General features: G+C 39.4%; 1 protein-coding gene across 1 annotated transcript; it reads left to right on the forward strand.

The window, feature by feature from the left end:
- The first annotated feature begins 435 nt into the window (after positions 1–435).
- On the forward strand, positions 436–22,220 carry LOC118824385 (protein FAM168A-like). Its single transcript, XM_036594501.1, has 8 exons — positions 436–845; positions 9,065–9,181; positions 13,018–13,109; positions 15,942–16,022; positions 16,139–16,281; positions 17,730–17,901; positions 19,170–19,304; positions 22,096–22,220. The coding sequence occupies exons 2-7, from the start codon at positions 9,111–9,113 to the stop codon at positions 19,283–19,285; spliced, it is 675 nt and encodes a 224-aa protein (XP_036450394.1). The 5' UTR covers positions 436–845; positions 9,065–9,110; the 3' UTR covers positions 19,286–19,304; positions 22,096–22,220.
- Positions 22,221–23,027: the final 807 nt, after the last annotated feature.

Raw genomic sequence — 23,027 nt, forward strand, 5'->3', positions numbered from 1 at the left:
ATAACAAGATATTTAACTCATTATCTCAAAATAACAATCTGGAAAATTCTGACTACCTCATGGCCTCTCTGGACTTCCGTAAATAAGAGCCTGTGACATGTCTAAAGATAAGTTAGACCAATCAGAGGCAACCAAACCTCCATGTGTTGTGACATCACAACCACAACTTACTGGCAGTTTGGCGCACTATGTTCAATAGCCGAGCTTCAAGCTAAAAAAGGTGGATATTCTGATCTTTTTAGCCAAAATAAATCAGGCCTGAATCTCAATTTATAAAAAAAAATCGCAATTTTAAATTGCAGTCGCAATATTAGTCGGAAAAATCGCGATTAGATATTTTCCCGAATCGTTCAGCCTTAGCTAATAATCAGCATAATCAACAAAGAGACTGAGGGAAGTCAGGAGCACGAAAACAAAAGCTCCTCTTCTTTTTTTCCAGAGGAAACAGACCCAAATAGTGCGCTGAGGAGGTTTTGTTTGTGTACAAAACGCAGCCATTGCGGACACAGGCCGCCGTTAATTCCTGCAGTGAGGAGAAACCGCTGCTAGGCTTTTATTCGCGGAGCTGTGGAAGTAGGTCCTCCAGCCTGGGTGCCCTCCGCCGTCCTCCTTTTCTCCCCCTCTCTCTTTTTCTCCTCCCATCCCCCACTCCCTCTCTCTCTCTCTGTGAATGTCGATGTCACACCAGCGGCTCTGCTCACGAACACGAACCCGAAAAGTGCAGAAGCGAGGCGGGGAGGGGGAGAAAAACCATCACCTTCACCGAGCGGAGCTAACGGTAACTACGGCAACTACAGCCCGGCCTGAGGAGAAAACCGTCAAAACCGTTAAAAAGGGATTTTTGGGTGAGTGTGGAAACGTTTCTCTCAGCGTTTTTCTCATTTACAGCTCAAAATGGACGTTTCAGTCGCTTAAACGTGAAAGGCAGACCGTACTGTGCGGGGATTCGGGGGGAAAAATAAGCTACGAAGCTGAAGTCAAGCTTCTCATTCTTCGCCAGCCGTTCCACCTTAAATAGCGCAGCAGTTAACGCTCTGGCGCGAGGCGCCCGAATGTAACTGCTGCGCTGTTTAAGGTGGAACGGGAAAATTCGAACAAGAAGCTGGCGAACAGGAAGCCTCGTGGGAAAAATACATATATGTCTCCGAGCCAGAGTTTCGAGAAAGGAAATTTGGAGAAAAGCGAGGGAATTTGGTTTCATTCGGACCCATAATCGTGTTTTTGGTACTCGTCAAAATCCAAAAATCCCTCCATAAAGCCCGGAGCATGACAGGAGGAACTGGCCGAGACCTGCAGTGCGAAATGGTGTCGTGTGGTAGGTACACCGTGTTTACACGGCAAGGGTCGAAAAATACGGGAGACTGGAGAGAAGGAAAAGGACCTGGACGTGAGGGGAGGTTTGGGAGCGGGCTGGGAAAGCGTGAAACGTGATCTTTCTTTGTTGTGCAGCCTGGCTAACTCCTAGTTGCCGAGCTTTAGCTGTAGGCTAGCCGCGTCCGGACTCAGTGTGGTTTGAATGAGCACAACTAACGTTAGCGTTACGCCAGGCCCGGGTGATGCTGGTCCCAGCTGCTGTTGGCTTTGGTGCCCCTTTAAAGGACTCATATCACGAGAAAAAGATATCTTTAAAGAAATGAGTTTGATTTAACTAGTACGCTGTTTACTGTTCTCTTCCCAGCCCATGCAGTGCACATACGGGTCCGTTTTGAATTCGCTGTTTTTGTGATGTCACAAACCCAGCTCATTTACACACATCCACCTTTTCGGCCTACAGCTGTTTAGCCCTGCCTCACGTTAAAGTCATAAGGAGTTTTTCAGTCCAGGCTGCTTTTTTGATGGAGGGGCAGCCAATCAGAACAGAGGTCATTAACATATATTAGTCTTAAAGGTGCAGTAACAATAGAACACATTGTCCATCAGTCTGAAGAACCGTTTCACCATGTGACAAACCATTTAAGCATAATTGTCTTTACCTAAGAACCCTTGAAGAACCATCTTTTTTAAGCGTGTAGGAATGGGAATGGTGCTGGTGCTGATATCTGATATTTTTCATGTACATATCTGTGGACAGATGCGTAACATTTCAGAACATGTAGAAATTGGTGCTAAGTCCACCTGGATTTGCATTACAGGAAAACATAACGACAACGAGAGGTGTAAAAATCAATGACGTATACATTTTAGCACAGAAACCCAGCATCACCTACATTTTTGATAAATAAATATCAATGATCATTTTTTTTCATGAAGATATCTGATGTCACTGTGCATTCCTAAGAAAAAAGATGTTGAAAAGTTTTGGTAAATTGGGCATGAATCAACTGAATGAATGGTAATAAAGATCTAGACTTTACCCTTGCTGGGATAACGGTACATGTCCATGTGCACGTTTCCTCGCCGCACAGGACGTGTCTGCTCACTGCTGGTGGGCGTTTCTATGTTGTAATGGAAATGAAGGAACCGTGTTGAACATATTTGGCACAGTAAACAATCTGATATGCTGTTTGCTGCTGCACAGAAGCTTAGAATGAGACTAAAATATAGACAAATGCTTTTTATGCTTTTAGAATTTGAAGAATTCATCAGTCGTCCGCACAAGCTAGCTACCTTTCTACTATTACTGTGTTTGCTGTTTGTGACGAAGACCAGTCTATCGTTACCTGATTGGCTGAACATTCCGCATTCATTTGCATAAAGTTGAAATCTGCTGAACTTTTTTGCCACATGGCTAAGCAGGTTTTCCCACGCTGCAAACCATCATGTGCATTGAAATAAATAGGATGCGGTGAGGCGAAGTTGCAAGTGGACTCGTGCTGTAAACTCCTCAGGCCTTGCATCTAGGGGTGCACCGATATGGGAATTCTGGACCGATGCTCTGATCTGATATTGTTTGTGGAAGTGTCTGCTGATGCTTATGCGTAAATATTTATAATATATGGAAATTGAAAATAGATGAATCTAAATTATCATCGTAGAGAAATAACATTTATTTTTGTAGAGTTACGAGTGCAGTAGACCAGCGTTCCCCAAACGTTCTACAGTAAACATGTCACCAAATATCGGCTTGAAATCCGTTGCTGATATTTTTTTTGCTGATGCGGATGTGATTCTGATCATCCTGATACATCTTCACACATCACTCGCCTTTTAGTGTTACTCCAAGTAAGCCAATCAGCAGTAAGCACTTACCGATCCAAACTGCATTCTGTATTTGGTTAAATGGCTCTCAACAAGTTGAAAATTGAATGGTAGATGACCACTTGCCTGCAAAATAGAGCTAAATGATTTATGGCAAATGCCTAATTGTAATTTTTCTGATGCACATCATGTTAAATTATGTCACAATATGATTTTCGGAGCATGTTGTGCCTTTAAGAACACAGACCAACTACATCTTTGTTTAAAAAGAAAAAACTTTAGTGAAACTTTGAATAAAAAAACATTGTTCTCATAGTTTTTGTTAGAATTTTTAAATGTTTTTCTGCTGCATTTTTTTCTGTTCCAGCTTATTAAAAATGCAATACCGTGATACGTATCGTGTGTTATGAAAATGTGTTCAGGTATCGCAATACTGTATTTTTGCTGTATCACCCAGCTCTAGGCCCTGAATAGGAGCTGAATCAGGTGAGTTAGAGCAGGAAATCACAGGTGGGCTACAAGTCTGGAGCTGAGAAACAGTGAGAGCGTCTTCTTTGTGGGCCTCTCTTAAAATCACAGCAGTCCATTTTAAGTCTTCTGCTGAAACTTAAACTCTAGTCACAAAAATTGAACGGCTAGGATCCTTCTTAGCAGCAGATGGTGCAGATTACTGATTTTGGTCCCTGTTTAGTTGACAATTAGTGTCTTTTTTAAGGTAAACGCCTCTTATTCCCTCTTCTGAGACGAGGTGCAGACTATCAAATATGGTTAACGTTATCTCCCTTCTTTGTCTGTACGTCTTGCATTATGAGCCTCTTACCGTACGTGATGTGGCTGCGAACCTGCACAGACATGTCTTGTTTAGCAAAACAGAATTCTTTATTTGCGCAGGAGGACGTCGCGTGTGAGCGCACAGTCCAGTGACGAGGAATCTGCCGGGCCTGCTTTGTAAAGCTAGCTCCGATTTCCTTTGCATGCACTGCTGCACGAAGAGAAGAGGTGGTCCTGATAAAGAGTGGCCAGCAGTTCCTCTCGTTTTTTGTGAAGTATGGTTGCTGCCGGCGAAATTTTAGCCTTGGGCTTTAGCTGGATGCTTTTGTCAGCACTGCTCGAGGCGACGACGGTCAGCAGAGCAAACGCTGTGTTGTTGAAGACAGATGGCTGTTTGAAGGGTTATTTGTCATTTGAGATGATCGTATATCCATTAGGGGTTTACAGCGAATCTGAATCGACTGAACTGCATTGATTTTGACTGTTAGAATCGATTATGATTGTTTATAGTCCAAAATAATGTATCTGTTTCTGATGTAGAATTTTCCTAAAAGCTTGTTGTGTATACTGTATCGTTCCAGTTTTTAGGGGTGCAACAGTATGGGAACTATGGGCTGATGCTGTTGTTCAATATTTTTAATGTACATAAAGTTATTTGCAACAGTTTGGGTGCTTCTGGTCAAATTGCATTTCTGGTGTATTTTCTCTGTGAAATATGTGCACATCCTCTACAGAGAACACACTGCTGCACATTTTAAAGCATAGTTACTGTTTACTGGATGAAGTTATTATATTGGAAAGAAACAAAACATAAAATATGACCTGTGTAAACATTGTGGTGCATTTTGTATTTTATGTTTTCTTTTCCATATTAACCTTAGCTAAAAATAGAAACTTTGCACTGAAATTAGCAGATAATTTGGCCAAAAAGTTCCCTGGAGAGGACAAATGAACTTGTTTTCATGTAGAAAATCAACAAAATGTTGTGTAATTTGACAGTGGCTGTTCAAACTGTTGCCTGCGTTTTAGGACTAAATCTTCCTGGATTAGTATCACTGAGAAATAAAGCCTTTTAAAATATAGTGTTATAAATGCAGTAAATTAATGCAGCGCTGATATTTTAACCCAGTAGCCCAGCATTGCCTAAAATGTTCTGCTTACACAGAGTAAAATAAATACACTCTTAGAAAAGATGGTTCTTCAAGGGTTCTTTAGTAAAGAAAATGGTTCTATATAGAACCATGAACACTCAAAGAACCCTTTGCATGATTAAAGGGTTCTTTGCATCATGAAAGAGTTCTTCAGATTGATGGAAAATTTTCCTTTATGTGCTAAAGATGGTTCTATATAGAACCATTTTGAAAAGGTGCTATGTAGGTATATAGGTGCTGTATACAACCATTTTCAAAAAGGTTCTGTATAGAACCATCTACGGCACATTTTCCATCAGTCTGAAGAAACCTTTCGTGATTCCTAGAACCCCTTAATCATGCAAATGGTTCTCTGAGTGTTCACGGTTCTATATAGAACCATTTTCTTCACCAAAGAACCCTTAAAGCACCATCATTAAATATCAGTTTGAAATATCGGTCGAATCTGAACATCTGTCCACTGCCAGTTAAATGATCTTGGATCCCTGCTAGTTTTCGGCTAGTTATTGGATGTTGGCTGATACTGACTCAGTCTGATCTTTGTGTTTTCGTAGATAATACAGCCACATCGTTCACATAAGATATGCTAGTCTACCAGTTAACACTGCAGTCAGGACACTCCATGTTTAGTATGTGCATAATTAGAGTTGGGCAATATGACTATATTTTAACATTATCGTGATAAATTATTTCACAATACACTTTCTGAGGATATCGTCAGTACTCGAATACTGACTAACTACATGTTTCATTACAAAGTGAGCATATTTAGTCCTGTTTATTTGGATTTAGTGCGGCACAGTTTTTGAATCATTGGATACAAATCATTGTAGTTGTAGGTTTATTATCATTATTATAGTATTTTTTTATGTTGCACTCCAGGTTCTATCTTGTCTACTAAAGCGATAAGCCACGAGATGCCGTAGGTTACTGCGATTTTATCATGGGGAAGGGTGTTCTTTGGCACGACGCGAAGCGGAGTAAAACTCCCTTCCCTGTAATAAAATCACAGTAACGCACTGCCTCGAGTGGCTTATTGCTTTTATAAAATGGTCGCAGTTTATAAGTATTTTTTGGTCACCAAATTACCACCGCAAGTCTTTTTCTGGGGCTGAATCTCAAACAGCTCCCTGCTCCCTACATAGTGCACTACGTAGGAATTTAAATACTGACTCCTGCAGCCTAACAATGCAAAATATTGCTAAATGGTCATTTGGGATTCATCCTCAGTCATACTCGGCAGGCAGTGCAATATTTGACAGCAGAAGGTAGAATTTCTGAACTTAATGTTACACAGCTCACTATTTAGCTAGGGAGTACAGAGCCGTTTGGGACTCAGTCTGGGTTTGACGCTAACGTTACTTCTGACTGGAACACAGATATTTGAAGCGTATAATCCATTCAGTTGACATTCTTTAGACTTTTCTATTGCTGTTTTTCAGCGAATCAAACCTATGATATTAATGTTGGAGTTGTTTAGCATGTTTGCTATGTTTTAGCCTGTTAACTAGCTGACCAGCCAAGTTCTAGTAAAGAAAATAAGTTGTCAGCCCCTCAGTTTAAACAAAAACGGGTTCTTACTTCATCAGTACACTCGATGATCCGTGCGATCAGCATTAAAGTCAAAGAATAATCCACTAACAACAGAAGGGTTTTTCGTGCCGTGGCGCAGTATTAAAGAGTTCAGTTGTTGAGAGGCGGTCGTAGCCGTGATATATCGTGGATTTTACAACGGCTTCGATCGCGGCACAGCCAATCAGATTTTAGGACCAGAACGGTCTGTTTTATAATACAACTTATTAAATCTCAGAATGACTCAGTATTGTGATGCAGGTTGTGTATTGTTAAAACGTCTTGAATTATCTTGATATAGCCTAATATTTTTGCCACGTCGCCCACCCCTATGCGTAATGTGACATTCTGCCAAATGTCACAAACCATGAATTGGATGATGACAATAAATAGTACTGGGCTTCCTCAGGGAGAGGTTTGAAAATGGTTAAATAAACACATCAACACAAAATTACTACTTATTGTATTAATTTTATTTGTATTTATTGTAATACTATTATTTTCTAAAGAAAATTAGATGCTTATTGCCCAGGTAAACAGATGTTACATGAAAATATGTATAAAACATTTTCTTAAGAAAAATATAAAGCAAAAAAGAGCCTGTAAAGCCCACAGAGCACACACACACACACACACACACACGCACACACACTGTACCACCACATAATATGTTCTGTTAACTTGCTCTGAGATCATGATTGATTGTGCGTGGGCCTCTCTGTGGTATCAGTATCAGTGGGGTGGTATAAAAATATGGCAATTAAAAAGCCAGTGAATCAAAATACAATCAACCACCTTTGTGTAAATACACAGTCTGCTCAGTGTGAACCCGCTTCACACCAAGTACAGTACATTTCACATGTAAACATCTCATACTGACTGATCACGCTGTGGAAATTACTCACTGGTATCAACTAACCTGGAATACAAAATATTGAAATGTTTGCAGGTTATCTAACTGCCTAATTAATTCAAATGATTAAAATCAACACAGCACTACACCCTTGAAATAAGCCATACACGATAGAAAAATAAAAAGGACTGTATTGTATTTTACTAGCACTGTACATGTCATTTTGAATAAGCTCAAAGCCATTAAAGGGGAATTCCACCAGTTTTTAAATACCTTTGCGTAATTCTGTGTTTGAGATGTAAACAGTCATTCAGAGTGGTTTGATGTGAAGTGGTTACTGATTCAGATTTCTTTACAGTGGTGGTGATAGGAATCAGGGGTCACAGTGACTAACACAAATATAGCCATTTATTTGATATCCAAAACCACCAGTGAACCTAGGCATGTTTTATATGTTGATTATGGTAAAATAGCGGAAATCCAAGCAATCTAAGTAAAATACTGGTAAATATAATATTTTTCCTAACAACACCCTGCATGCACAGCACTCTGCAAAAATCAGGGACTGTACATTTGTTTAATTTCCAGTCAAAACGGCCATTAAGTACAAGTTATTCATTTTTCAGGAGATATTTCTGAGGAGATTAGATAAACGATAATCCACTTGCATAAGGAAGGAGGAAAAAAGGAGTTCAAAAAATGATTAAAAGATACAGAGAAAGTGGGACTCAGGTCACCTTTACTGAGAAAAGATAGATAAATAAGGAGAAATCAAACAGAGAAGCTGCTGGTGTTCTCAGAACAATGTTCGAGTCCAGACCTCGATATCACTGGATGTGTTTGGGTTACCTAGATTTTGAGAAGCAGAAAATGCAACCAGCTTCTAAGACTCAAAAAATATCCCTGCAGATTTCTTTGAAAAGCTGAAAGCGAGTCTCGGGAAAAGAATGGAAGCTGTAATAAGAGTAAAGAGTGTAAATACTGAAAAATGAGATTATAATTAGTTTGTTGAGTCTTCTGTGTAATTTATTGTTAAATTTATGTTTTCTGGTTTTTCCCTGATGCTAAAAAATTGTACTTCAAGGCTGTTTTGACTGGAAAAGAAATCAGACGATCTCTGATTTTTGCACAGTACTGGACCACTTCACTATAAATATATTTAGCAAACCTTTTGTGTAACAGTGTCTCAGGCAGCACATAAATAACCATTTTGTGTAATTACTTCCTGTGAGGGAGCTTTTAGATGCATTAAACCTTTCAGACGTCTGGTTCCTATCACCACCGCTGTAAACAATCCTGAATGTTCTCTAGAAAAGTGCATTTCACATTAAAAGACTCTAAATGACTTTGTTTACATCTTAGCAACTTAATTATGCTGAAATTTTGAAAAATCGGTGGGATTCCTTTTTAGTGGTTGCTCACCATCAGACCTGCATATGACTGTCGTGTCTGTGTCCATCTGCCCGTGTCTGTGTGTAAACAGCCTGTTGTTGTCTCAGTGCTGCTTCTGCCTTGCTTTGCTTTTGCTTCGCTCTGCTTTCTTACCCACTGTGATCATGATCTGTTTTGATTTTTTCAGATTTGCACACGCTTTTCCACTCCACCTACACTAGCCCCCTCAGAACATGGCAAGTGGGCACCCCATTGACAAATTTGCTTTCTTATACCCACCAGAAAGCTCTCAGAACTTGAAGAGGTTAGTGTGTTGCTCAAAGTCCCCCCCCTAATGCTTTCCTCACGGTACCTTCTCAGTGGCCCTTATTCATCAAAGTTGCATACGGTCAAATCTGATCGTAAAATGACCTCATCACAGTTTCATTATTCGTCTGTTTAACCTTTAGTGTATCTGTACAAACTCGCGTCTGGTAGGAATGTGTGTAAATATAATAAATGTAATAGTTTAACAACCTGAAAAATGCTTGATTTGCAGTTAAGTGACTAGAACTATTATCAATATTATGCATAATATCAATAATAAAAATAGTGGAAAATAACAATAACACATAACATGTGCACATAGCAATCCAGCACATGACTGAATGCACTTTTTAATTTTATTTTAATTGCACATTGGTATAATCAAAAGCTGCAACTGTTCTATGTTCCATTTAAAGACATATTTTGTTTTATCCTACTGACTCAAAAAAATAAAAAAATACAAAACACAGCTAGTGCAGGAGCTTCTATAATACAGTGTGTACATGTTATTTTACCACAGAGTCTCATCATTCTACTGTATTAAAAACACTAAGTTGTTTTGTTTAATTCATGTTTTATTCTTGTAATTTTAACACTAGAAAGTTTCATCAGTAGGGGGAACAGTGCACTCACTGCTCTCTCTTAAACTTCGCCTACGAGTGCAGCCATTGGCCCACGAGCCACTGAATGCTGTCATTTTATTGGCTCCCTACTGAAACATTTGTGCTTTATGCAAATGATATGTAAATGTGGTGCTGGTAGACTGGCGCTTGATTTCACGCACTGAAGCTGAATCATCATTTAAGCTCAAATCTCTGCTCGTTTCCACGTCACGTCATGAATCAGAAGCAAAGCTGTTCGTACGTCATTAAAGGTGGTCAAATCTGCGCAGTTGTTCGCACAAACTTTGATGAATAAGGGCCTCTTTAACTGAATTAAACATTTGCCCTTGTGATCTGCCCTGTTTTGAATGGTTCCCACTAACAGCCCTTGAAATATGGTAGTATGCAGTCTTGTCATGTCATTGAAATTTGCATGTTTGTTATGTAATGTTTCATTATTTTGTCTCTCTTTCAATTATAACTGACAAAACATCTTAAAAAAAAGACTTGACTTGTGTTATTAAAGGAAAGGTTTTGGAAAAAAATCTAATTCACACAGTTTCCCTTTTATCCCAGATGTAATTAGTCAGCCAAGACATGTTCGAAGTCCAGGTTTTGCTTGTTTAGTTTAGTGCTGGAGCTGTGGGACTAACGCTGCTAACAGCAGAATTCAATAGTCACCCAAATCTGTTCTGTGAATACATCCCAAAACTTAACTCAGCCCTCTCAGACCACATCCAGCTCCTCATTAGGGTCACACAGACTTGACACTGTGGACATGATGGGACTCACTGTGAGCTATAAAATGAACAAAACTACACCATGTAGCTGAACTCAGCAGGCAGATATTTTAAACAACAAGTACTGAATTTAGGTTATACTTACAATTTCTGCTGTTTCTTTTATAAACATACATCTTCAGCTTGTTTTGTTCAGGATTATTAACATTTATTCATAAAAAGAAACAACAAAAAAACAAAAAAAACAACAAAAAAAAATCTGTAGTGTCCATCTGTAGCATCCATGTCCATGGAGGGAGCTAGTATTTTGATTAATGACATGTAGTGACATTAGTGCATCAACAAGTCTGTGCAATATTGAAGAAGACCCGGATGCGGTTTGACTGAGTTCAGAGAAGTTTTAATGATGCATTTTTACAGAAACAATTTGACTTCTAGTGTTTTTAAGCAGTGTTAGAATTAGGACTCCAAACATGTCTTGACTGATTGACCAGCTGTGGAGTGAAAAAAGGGTATTTTTGTTTTTTGCCTGCTTATTTCTTTAAAGTAAAGGGGACACTTATGGCCAACGTTCACTTAAGATGTTTTATGCAAGGAACCGCATAATAATCACATTTAAAATGCAGTCGCAGTATTGGTCAGAAAACTCACAAATAGATGTTTTCCCTACCAGAACAATGTTATATTTATAGGCCTTACAGGAACCACCACAGTCTTTGGTGCGTCAAGAACAGATGGTAATTTGTTGCTGTTGTAAGAAAACGTGCCTTTGCAATGGAAACTTTACAGGAGGGGGAAAGATTGTTCTCAACTTGATGATCTCTGTCAGCTTTTATGTAAACTAAACAGATCTTTTTCTTTTTTCGAAATTCTGTTGGTCCATTCGTCATGAAGTGTTTACACAGTGTAAATGGAGGCTGTTGTTTATAGACGATGTACACAACATAAAGATGATTTTATGACAGTTCCATCCTACGGCTGCAGCTAAACCAGGCGCTGCTAAATCAAGCACTAAACCAAAGCTGAGAACAGGCCAAGGCCAGCTGTGTTAGCAGTACCTGTCTTCATTTTGAACCTTCAATATTAGCACACATTTCTAAATTGCTTATCCTCTTGGGTTTTGGGTTGTGGGTGCTGGAGCCTATCCCAGCTGTCATTGGGCGGAAGGCAGGATACACCCTGGACAGGTATTCAATATTAGTAGTTATTTATAAAAAGAAACAACAGAAATTGTAAATGTAGTCTGTCTATGCTTGCATGAGGTGTGCAGTCAAATTTCAGCACAGCACCTTAAAGTGGCTGCCCAAACGACTATGCGTTGTGAAGTTTTGGTCACTTTTATAGATAACAGTAAGTCATACTGGGTCCTAAACCACATCGCAAGTCTGCACGACCCTAATAAAGACCTGGATGCAGTTTGAGTGGGTTGAGAAGTTTTGGGGATGTGTTTATGGAGAGGATTTGGGTGACTGTTGACTTCCAGTGTTAGCAGCATTATCCTGGTAGCTAAACTACAGAAGCACGTTTTGGCCACCAGACATGTCCTGGCTGGTCGACCACACCTGGAATAAGAGGAAAATCAGGTAAATTGGGGTAATCGGGTAAAATGTCTGTAGGAGAGTTTCAGAATGTTCTGCATTGTCCTTTCTGGTGAGCGTAAGACCAAAGCTCTTAGTAGGATTGTGTCATAATTCATGCATTGTGATTGTACCATATTATGGGGTGATTGCTCTTCAGAAACTCTAGCAGCGTCCTTAGCATTTAGGGCACGGGGAACACTCGTCCCAGCCACGCATGAGAGATTTACAGCCACGACTCGCGCCATCCCATCAGCCGGACTATGATGCGTCCTCTAGTTATATTCTCTAAGGGAGTCTATTTACGAGGTGTCATAAACAGCCAGTGCGTCCATCTATCATAGTCCTCTTTCTCCTCTCCACATCACTCTCCTCATCTATCACAGCACCATCCTCTGCTTCCTCACCGCATTATCCCCTCCGCCTGTCAGTCGCTTCTCAGCTTAACTCTCCTGTAGCACGTTATCACACGATCCCTCTCACGTGCCATCCATCATGCTATGTTTTAGGTCCTTTGATTTTAACGTGAGGTGTTACCTCTCCTTTGTGTTAATTATTCAGTGTTTGACGTGATCGATTTCTGTTTGCTTTGTACAGTTTCTCTGTCTCATCTCTGCTCATCTGTCTATAATTCTGTCTGGACATTCTGTTTCCTCTGTTTCTCAGTCTCTTCGTATAAGCTGTTTTTTAATCTCTGACAATAAACTTCATCATTCATATCAGACAGAAACGGCAGCGGCAGAGTTTTTGAAACCTTCTCATCTAGAAGAATCGGAGTCATTTATTTTTAGGGTGAAACATCGGCTTTGCTGGGTTATCTGTTTTTACAGCCGCCCGTCGTCGTGTGATTTACGCTAACATTTTTATCCTTTTCTCCTCTGTCTCTCTCTCACTCCGGCCCTCCTTCCCCTCCAGTAAGGGCCGAGCAACTACCGGTATGAATCCTGTCTACGGTCCTGTGCAGCCAGGCGCTGCGTACGCAAACCCGAAGAACGTGGCGTACCCAGGTGAGCTTCTCTACACTCTCAAGCATGTTTTTCTTCAAAATTGTGAAGTGTAATTAGAAAGGAACGGATTGTATTCTCACTATGACCTGTTTGTGACAGATGAAGCCTGATGAGCCGTAGTTATTTTCATCAATAACAAAAGCAGGCTGTGTTTTATGGTATTTTTCACTCTTTGCGCATTGAAACAGGTTAAAGAATTCTGTGGAAAGTGCAGATTCTTTGGCCCATATTTTTACCCCAACCCCTTGTTTTTGAGTGTCACCTTACCCTTTGAAACTGAGTTACAAGGGGTAGTGGTTGAAATCTTCCCTTACAAAATGGAACAACCCTCAAATAAAAAGAGCATTACTTCATTAACAGGCTACTAGCGCTGCTCTGTAGGTGACCCTGCCAGTCTGCAGTGATGGCAGAGGAAGGTAAAGTTCAGCTCCTCACTGCTGGGCTTTACTTACATTTAGGGAGTCACATGCCTTCAAAGAGGGGGGATGCGACAGTTATTTATTGTCACCCACCCCTAATTCTTCGGTGATATGAAGCTGAAGTCAGCTGTTCATCAGCTTCTTGTTCGAATTTTCCCGTTCCACCTTAAATGGTGCAGCAGTGCCTGACGCACCAGAATGTAACTGCTGTTCCATTTAAGGTGGAACAGGAAATTTAGCTAGCTAGCTACCGAGACATCAGCAAACTACTAGTGACTTTTGCTTGTTATGAAGAAAAGGACCATAATACATTGAAACAGCATTAAACTTATTATACAACGGTTATCGTGATTTCTAACTGAGAAACTATTACATGGGTTTCTTTGGTTGCTTGCTCAGCCATCTTGCTGATTTTTCTTTTTTTCTCATAACACTCCTCAGTTTGGAGGGCCATGTAGCCCTAACACATCACCCACCCCTCTATCTCAACAAAAATTGGGACACCCTATCCCTAAGTGTGAACGCACAAAACGGAGGGGTAGGGCTAAGTGTTAGGGTCAAGAGGTGAGATGGTATTGGCCCTTTTAACTTCCACACCACGTTTGTGTTTGTAAGAAGAAGAGGAGATATTTTATGATTATATGAATTTGATGGAAAGTTATTGTGTGCACAGTCTTGGAGAAAGAAAAACACACATGAGCCTCTGTCCATTGTTCTAAGCAGACCAGCAGCAGCCCCTTTGTTTCATTTGCTATTTCTTTTCTCAGTGAGGGCTTCTTGACAGCTACACATCCTTTCAGACCCACAGCGCTGAGTTGTTCTTCTCACTGTGGAAGAATGGAAATAAACACATGGATTTTTCAGATCTGGAGCAAGTGTCGAGCTTGATTTTGATCTTTTTTTAACTCTAAGTTTTGTTAACTCCTCAGAAATATCTCCTCAGAAATGAATAACAAACCTAATATTCTGAGTGAAAATTAAATAAATGACCTTTGCACAGTATTGTAAATTAAATACATAACAAAATGACTAGCAATAAATTCTAAGGGTTAAAATGGAACGTGTGAATGGTCATGAATCATGATCGTTATGTTTCATTTTGGTCATTATGTGTAATCTCTACACTGCATATTTTGGTGCTTGTGCTGCTTTAACACACCCATTTTAAACTCCAGCGACTTGTTCATTAGCTGACCCTAGCATGCAGTGCAGGGGTATTTGAGGACCAGGGCAAGGAAACACTGATGTAGATGGACTGATTCGTTTTCCCACTCATATTCCCTCTAGTCTGGTTGTGTCCAAAGAAAATAAAAGTGGTCTGACGCTTGCTCTGGCTGATTACCTCTGGAGTGTAGAACAGTTTAGGGAGACAATTAATCACAGACCCAACACAAAAGCAGTTTAGCGGAATTACAGCTTGAGAAAGTAATTTTCTCTCTCGATCAGTCTTTCTTTTCTCTTCCAGTAAAAAGTTTTTGTTCTTTTTTTTCCTCTCTTGAGTTTATATGGAAGGATCAGGCTATACTTTATTTGGAAGAATCAGGCTATACTGAACATGAACTGAAAAAAAACATGTCTGTTGACCCCTCAAATTATCTCGTGAGCCCCAAGTGGAGACCCACTCACTTAGACAAATCATTGGCAGTGTGTGGACACTGCAGATATTTCTTCTGTTAGAAACATTCTATGGCCAAAACTTCCTGATTTAGCTAATATTTTTCTATTTTAATCCAGCGTAATATTTCTCAAAGAAGCTTGAATCGCTGAATTGAATTTCCGAATCAAATCACCAAATCAGTTTCTTAAAATATAAAAGATTGGTTTTGAATTGAATCGGAAACCAATGAATCAAGAATCGAATCGATTTAAAAACAATAAGAAGCGTTTTGTATTAACGTTTTTTTTAATCATAACAATTCATTCTTAAATTACAAAAAATTGCATTTGAATCAAATGGATTTGATGTGCACTTGAAGATTCACAACCCTAATATACTCAATGTCTATTATAATGATTTGTTATTCTTAGATTTGTGGAGAAGTTGACATAGACACAGTGCACAAGCAAAGCAGTAGTGCCACGTTAGACTTTCCTTATTTCAGTGTTTGCAGACTTAAACTTTGTAAGAAGGAACAATAGGAAAAAACTCACACCACTGATAAAAATAGATAAAATAAGCTGCTTGTTAGTTTTTTGCAGTTAAGATAGACTAGTTTTTACAGGTTATTTATAATCGATTAAATCTGTCTTTTTTATGATACGCACTGTTGTTCAGTGTACTGACGATACCCATGATATTCTAACAAAAATATGATGTAATTTATCATAATAACGTTCATCCTCCACCACTACCTCGAACACACATTTCCTTTTGCTCTTATCCTGACGCTCTGTGATCTCTGTCTGTCTTCAGGCTATCCTGCAGGTTATCCCACCACAGCTCCTGCGTACACTCCCAACGTCTACCAGACAGGCACCCCGGGATACCCGCCAGGTAAAGCTTACGCGCATGTACTCTGAAGTCACACTCATGTGCTGTATCCCTGGTATGATTCAGTATGGAAAGTCACCCTATCATAAGGTTCTCTCTCTCTCTCTTTCTCTTTATAGGATACACAACAGGAGCGCCATACAAGGTCCCCCCAACACAAACCAATGGAGCCCCACCTCCTTATTCGGCATCCCCCAACCCCTACTCCACGGCCATGTACCCCATCAGAAGTGCCTACCCCCAACAGAACCTCTACACTCAGGTATTCTTTGATCCAAAGCTGCCCATCTCCTGAGCTAGGAGTTAATTTATAAAGTAGGGAATCAATAGTATTGGCAGTATTGGAATCAGGCCCGTCAAGCACTTTAAGTATTTGATCAAGTACCAGAAGCATTAGGTTGATGACATTATGAGGCGCTTGCAAGCATTTAATGACCTGATGACACAAGATATAGCCAGATAATGATGATACAGAAGCAGAAATGTCTATGGTGTGGAATTGCGCTTCAGTGAAAATTAGATTAAAACTGTAAACTGTACAGTACTGTGTAAAGTCAGAGACCATTTTCATTTATTCAGTTTCCAGTCAAGACAGCCATTATTGGAAGCTGTTCAAGGACAGCTGCTGTGTTCAAATGATGAAAAATAAATCAGCATAAATGAAGATACATGTTGTTCCTTGGGCAGCGACAGAATATTTAACAGAAAACACAGAAGCCTCCAACACAAAGTATAACATCAATCTAACAGTGTTTGTCACTGACAGTATGTTCCGCTTAAGGGACACTAACATTCACACAAGCAACTGCACTAAAGCTGGGCCTACACTATATGATCCTTTGCTTGATGGTAACCCCGATTTGGCCTTTACAACTAATTTTCACAATCTGAAGTGATTTTCCAGGTCGGGAGCTGATAGAGCGAGAGGAGAAACGAGTGAAATCTGTTAAGATTTTAAAGGTCGTGTGGCGTACGCCCAGCCTAACTCACTTTAACCACCTCACACATTTCTTCCTCATATGCGTCTAAAATGGCTGTCGGAGAGGAGATATAAAATAGTCCACCTGCAAAGTGATTAAAGATACAGAGGAAGTGAGGTGGTCTACCAGGTACAAACCTGGTAGACCACCAAAACTGTCCCCCTCAGATAAAAAGCATAAAGCTTTCATCTTTGAAAAGGAAATATGGGTCTGAAAGGATGTGTAGCTGTCAAAATGCCCTCACTGAGAAAGAAAACAGGTAATGTAGAAAAATATTGGCTCAAACACTGAAACTAAACATCTGAGATGTGGAGTAAGGTTTTACTGACCGTGGAATTACTTGAATCTTGAGAAGCTAAAAAAGAGGAGAGTTGACAAACTGAACACTAAAAATGTGTAATTCTTTTAAATAAAAAAAATTCATTGTTTAATAAAACAGTAGTATAGTTTTTCCATAGCTTTACAAAAGTATATAATACCTAGCAGATGCTATTTGTATTAGTTCTTATTATTGGCTGATTCTTAACAAAGCATTACTTTGTAGTGGTTATATTTGCCATTTTATGTGACACGTTTATTACACCTAGTATTGAAATGGTCACAAAAATTAATTTGGTATGGGCCTATTTTTTAGTATTCTTTATGCAGTTGTTTTATTTTTGTTCTCTCTTTCTCTCTCTCTCTCTCTCTCTCTCTCTCTCTCTCTCTCCCCTTTATCCCATCTGTGTAGGGTGCTTACTACTCGCAGCCGATGTTTGCGCAGCCGCACGTAATCCATCATACCACAGTGGTGCAGCCCAACAGCCTGCCTTCGGCCATTTACCCCGCTCCAGTCCCCGCCGCTCGCCCCAACAACGTGACGATGGGCATGCTCACCGGCTCCACTATGGCCATGTCTGCAGGTACTGTCACACCTCCAGCTTAAAGGGTTTCAGACTAGTGCAGGGGTCGCAACCCAAATGTTAAGAAGAGCCGTTTTGTCCTTTCAACAAAAATCAGAGCACCCTGGGAGCCACAACGTGTTATGTCCATTTTACCATCTTGGCTGTAAACATGTCTCAGTATGTGCTACTAGCATAGGCTAAAAAATATAAATGAAAATGCAGACTTACTTTGCTCGGCTATGAGCTTTAGCTCAGCTATAGATGCTTTTCTCGCATCTCTGGCAGGAAACCTTTCTGCATAAGTAGAATAGTTTCTTGTAAAATCTCTAGCGACATTCGAATTTTTACGAGGCTGAAGTCAGCTTCTCATCTGTCAGCTTCAATTTCCCATTCCACCTTAAATGGTGCCTGAGGGGCCAGAATGTAACTCCTCGAAAATTTGAACAAGAACCTGGCAAAAGAGATTCTAGCTAGACAAGACTTGTCTGTGTTGCTGTGGTGACCAGCAGTCTGTGCGCCAATCTTCAGGGTTAAAGGTTGATGAATGAGCAGTCATAGGCTGCTTTAACTCCAGTGTTTAAGGCCATTTATTGCTAAAACTGTGTTGGAATGGTGTGTCAGAATGAATTAATGCAAAGGAGGATTATTTTATTTTTACTTCTAATTCTGCTGTGGTGCCGCAACAGGGCAGTAAAAGAGCTGCATGTTGCCGACCCCTGACCTAGTGCAAGTTTTACTCATGAATGGAATCTGCCCTGAAGCTGGAACGCTTATAATGCCTTTGTTGTGCTCTGAAGTGCATCCCATTTTGATCATTTACAGATTTCTCCTTATCCTTAATGTAGTTGACCAGCCAAGACATGTTTGGAGTCTGAAGTGTAGTTCTTTAGTTTTGCATTATAGCTGAAAGGCCAACGTAGCTAACAAATAATGGAAGCTTATATCCACCAGTTAGCTTTAACCTTAAACTATGATAAGTATAGACTTGCTTATGTGGTTTCTGAGACCGTGACACACTGGTATGTATAAAAATGAATAAAAGTATATTACGTAGCTAAAAGCAGTAGTAAGATCCATTGTAAAACCTGAATTTTGGGCACTTTTGTCCATGTTGAAAAGTCTTTAGACTTTTCTTAAGACTTAAGACTATGCAGAGTATTTGTATGCTGTTGAAATATTTGTAGCTGCATCAGATTCTGAAGGATTGTGTTTTTTTGCAATTGCCAAAGATGCATTTTCTGTGTGAACAACACTTTTATTGCATGTGTGTGTTCTCATGTTCTCAGGACCTCTGCTGACCACACCGCAGCACACACAACACATCGGCACCCACCCAGTTACCGTGCCAACGTACAGGCCGCAAGGGACGCCCGGCTACAGCTATGTGCCTCCGCACTGGTAGAGCTGCCAGTCCACTGCATGTGAGTGGGTCCTCCTCTCTGGAGAGACATTAAAGTAAGCCGAACTCTCTGTTAAGACAGACATGGAGGGAAGTGAAGCGACGGCTCATAGCAGCTCATAATCTGCCAAAATGCATTTTTTTTGCAGTTTGTGAGGCAGATACACTGCTTACCAATGTTTGGGGAGTAGCTTTTCTCTGTTTTTTTAAAAAATGAGCTTTGTTTCTTTGTTGGTTTGTAGTAACGTAACATATCAAAGGGCAAATATAATTAAAAACCGTATTTTAAGAGTAACAGTTTGATAGCATGTAAACATTGTTAACCCCTTAAAATTCCAGGCTTATTACATACTAAGGTTTATTATTCAGTAACACCAGGGACTTCGATGCAAACTCCACGTAAGGGGTTAAAGTGCCAAAAACATACAATCACTACACGATCCTTACTGTCAATATATAAAAAATAAAACTGTAAAGCAGCAGTTTTGAATTCAGTGTATTTGAAGACCCACCCATTCAGCTTGCAGCAAGTTTTGAAGCACAGGGCAGCCAATCAGAACAGAGCTTATTTACACATATATATATATATGTGTTCTAAAGGCAAAGTAACAAATAAAGAGAAGTAAGAAAATGGTCATGTACAAATTAATTACTGTTTTTGGTGCATGAATCCAAACAAATGGCATTATTTTAATGACCTTAAAAATGAAATACAAAAAAATAAATAGACAGCTGTTTTGATTTGTGCCATTTTTCTGCAAAGCTGAAGGAACAACTTACAAAAATTGTATCTTAGGAATAAAACTAATGGCCATGCATTTCTCCCCTTGTTTGCATATCAGCACTCAGGTACTTAAACCTTTCAGAGGTTTAAACCACTTTTAGGGACAAAAAGTGTTTCAGTATATATTTCTAACAAAAGTTTAGAAAAGAAACTGTCAAAACATAAATTTGACTTTAATGAAGCTGAGAATTGCAAAAAAAAGTTTTTGCAAATAGTTGTTTTATGTTAAGATAACCTATACATATATTTTTCTTTATTGAGAAGTAGCATTGAGAAACAAACACTACTTATAATATTCATTTTGTTAAATATCAGTAACATAACCTTTTATCATGGTTTTCACTATTATTATGATATTGTATTTCAAACAAAAACACGTTGAAACATACATAAACATTTTTGTTCACAATGTTTTTTTTTAATATCAGTAACGTGTTGAGTATTGCAGTATATGAAATTACTAAAGACCGGCACCAAAGGCAGAAGGAGACAGTGTCCCCAGACTCTTGGTGGGCAGTGTATGCCAGTCTCATCTCTTTCTTTTGGCTTGACTTCAGCTGCAAGTGTTGAATATTTTTGTTTCTGAATATTCTATAACAATAGGAAAAGCTCAAGATACGGTTCCCTTTTAATAACTGAATGGAAGATTTTTTTTATTCTTATTGTTTTTATCATTCTAATTATTATTATTATTTTCTCATTTATTCTCAGTAATAAATGCAGCTGAGAACTGCTAGCGAGCCATCCAGAGCAGTAGGAAACTTTTTTTGACTGCACCTGGAGTTGAAACTGACACTGTTACTTCATAAACTGTGCCAAATCACAATCTCCAGTCTGGTGTGCGCTGGTTTGTCTAGATAAAAGCACGTTTGTTTCCAAAGGAACATGCATGGCTTCATAGAAGTGGTAAACATGGAGTTTATTTGAATGGCTTTTACATTTTGTTTGCTTTTACAGTGTCCTAAAATCTGATTGTCTGAGCTTCGTTTGAAGCCACTGTAACAGAAAGATTCTTGTGCTGTTAATGGAGTAATCTTTGACTCTAAAGCAGCTCACATGGATCACAGAGTGTATTGATGAAGTAAGAGTTCACTATTGTTTTAAACTGAGGGGCTGACAAGAGGCTGATCAGCTGGCTCACAGGCTAAAAGATAGCAAATAGGCTAAACAACTCCTCCATTAATATCATAGGCTTTGAATTGAAGTACTTACTATATGATTCACTGTAAAAATACAATATAAAAGCCGAAAAGATATGTCAATTGAATGTCTTACATGCTTTAAATGTCCATGTTTTAGTCAGATCTGCATTAAGTAGCAGGCTGAGTCTCAAATCGCTTTGAAAGTTGTGAAAATCTAGCTTTTACATCCAAATAGCGCACTATTTGTCCAGTATGGATGTGGCTGACTCTCAAATGACTATTTGTCATTATCCGCTCTTATGCACTGTTTGAGTGCAAGAGCCAGTGTTCTAATTCTTTTGTAGTGCACTAAAAGCAGGGAGCCATTTGAGATTTAGCCCCAGCCTGGGATAAGGGACGTGCAATATCGTTAGCTTGGTGCTATCAATAACGCACTCTGAAGGAACTACGGTTTTAGGCGGAATAATTGTTTATCTCGATTATTTTAATAATTACTTAAAATGAGTATTTTATCATATGTAGTCAACCATTTTATAAAAGCAACAAGCCACTTGAGGCTGTGCGTTACAGTGATTCTATCACAGGTAAGGGAGTATACTATACATGCCTAACAACACCCTTAACTGTGGTAAAATCACTATAATGCATGGCTTATTCCTTTATTAAATATTTGGTGCAATCGCAGGCGTGACTAATCATATAGTGGATAAATATGCATGAAAATTTGTCTTTAAATCTAGAGATTAATATTTGATACTTTAAGGCTTGATTGTACCACGATGTCATATTCAAAAGTGCTTAAACAGCCCCTAGCAGAGAATAACTCTTCTTGTGTTTTGTTTTATCTCTTCCTTTCTTTTTCTCTTCTGCTGCTGTTCTTGCTGTAGATCTGGAGTCCAGCATCGTTCACAGTTCCAGTCTTACGTGGATGCAGCAGTCCGCACTGGGGCACTGAGTCCTTCTGCAAGTACAAATACTGAAAGAGCAACGGTCACTTTATGTGTTCTTGGTGATTTCGTTAAAGCTGCTCACTCGATTTGTTTGTTTTTTTAATATTACAATAGAATCTCTGACCTACATCTACCAGCATTTAAAACAAAACAAACACTCTCCACTACACTGACCAACAATGACCGGTTCGCTGCTGTTAACACTGGCTCCCGTGCAACACTAGTACTTTTTCTAACGGTCAGAATGTACACATTTCTTTACGCTGCCATGGTTTTTTAACAGTTAGATTTGAGCGCAGGGTTTTTTTTTTCTTGTAAGTCATTTTATTTCCACAGTGCTTTTGTGAAAGGGCTGTGCTTTTTTTAATTTGCTTTTCATAATTTGCCTTTAAGAAAAGGTTGAACTCCTCCATCTCCCAGCATATACCAAGGGTCTTCCAGCTTACAGTGGTCTGCTAGCAGAATTTGTCATTTCACTGGGTGTAAGTACTGCAGTTTTATTAGACTGTTTAGCGGCTTCATAGGCCACCACACAGTGAACCAATGTTGACACTTCATCCATACAGTGAAAAGTTGAAGTACTCGGTTTTACACACACATGCAGTCATGCACACCAGTGGTCTGGGGGGCTTAGGGGAGGCTAAACTTAGCCCGAAGTGTGTTTTGAAACCTCATAGGAATTTTATGTCTACTCGCTCCACGTTACTTAACCTGTCTTGCACAGTTATTCTAAAGGCAAGGCTGCTATTCGAAGGTTAACAGTTAGATTTCTAATATAGATTAAACACAGACTCATTGGGATTAAACCTGCAATGTCAGTGGGATTTAGTTTTGGTTTAGGCTTAATATAATGTGCAGACCAGATCGAA

This window comes from Colossoma macropomum, unplaced genomic scaffold (genome assembly GCF_904425465.1).
Source record: "Colossoma macropomum unplaced genomic scaffold, Colossoma_macropomum, whole genome shotgun sequence".
Lineage (NCBI taxonomy): Eukaryota > Metazoa > Chordata > Actinopteri > Characiformes > Serrasalmidae > Colossoma > Colossoma macropomum.

Coding starts and splice junctions, on each gene's coding strand:
- LOC118824385 (XM_036594501.1), top strand. CDS start 9,111: ATGGCAAGTGGGCACCCCATTGACAAATTTGCTTTCTTATACCCACCA. Junction 13,110..15,941: donor GAAGAACGTGGCGTACCCAG/GTGAGCTTCTCT, acceptor GTCTGTCTTCAG/GCTATCCTGCAGGTTATCCC. Junction 16,282..17,729: donor AACAGAACCTCTACACTCAG/GTATTCTTTGAT, acceptor CCATCTGTGTAG/GGTGCTTACTACTCGCAGCC.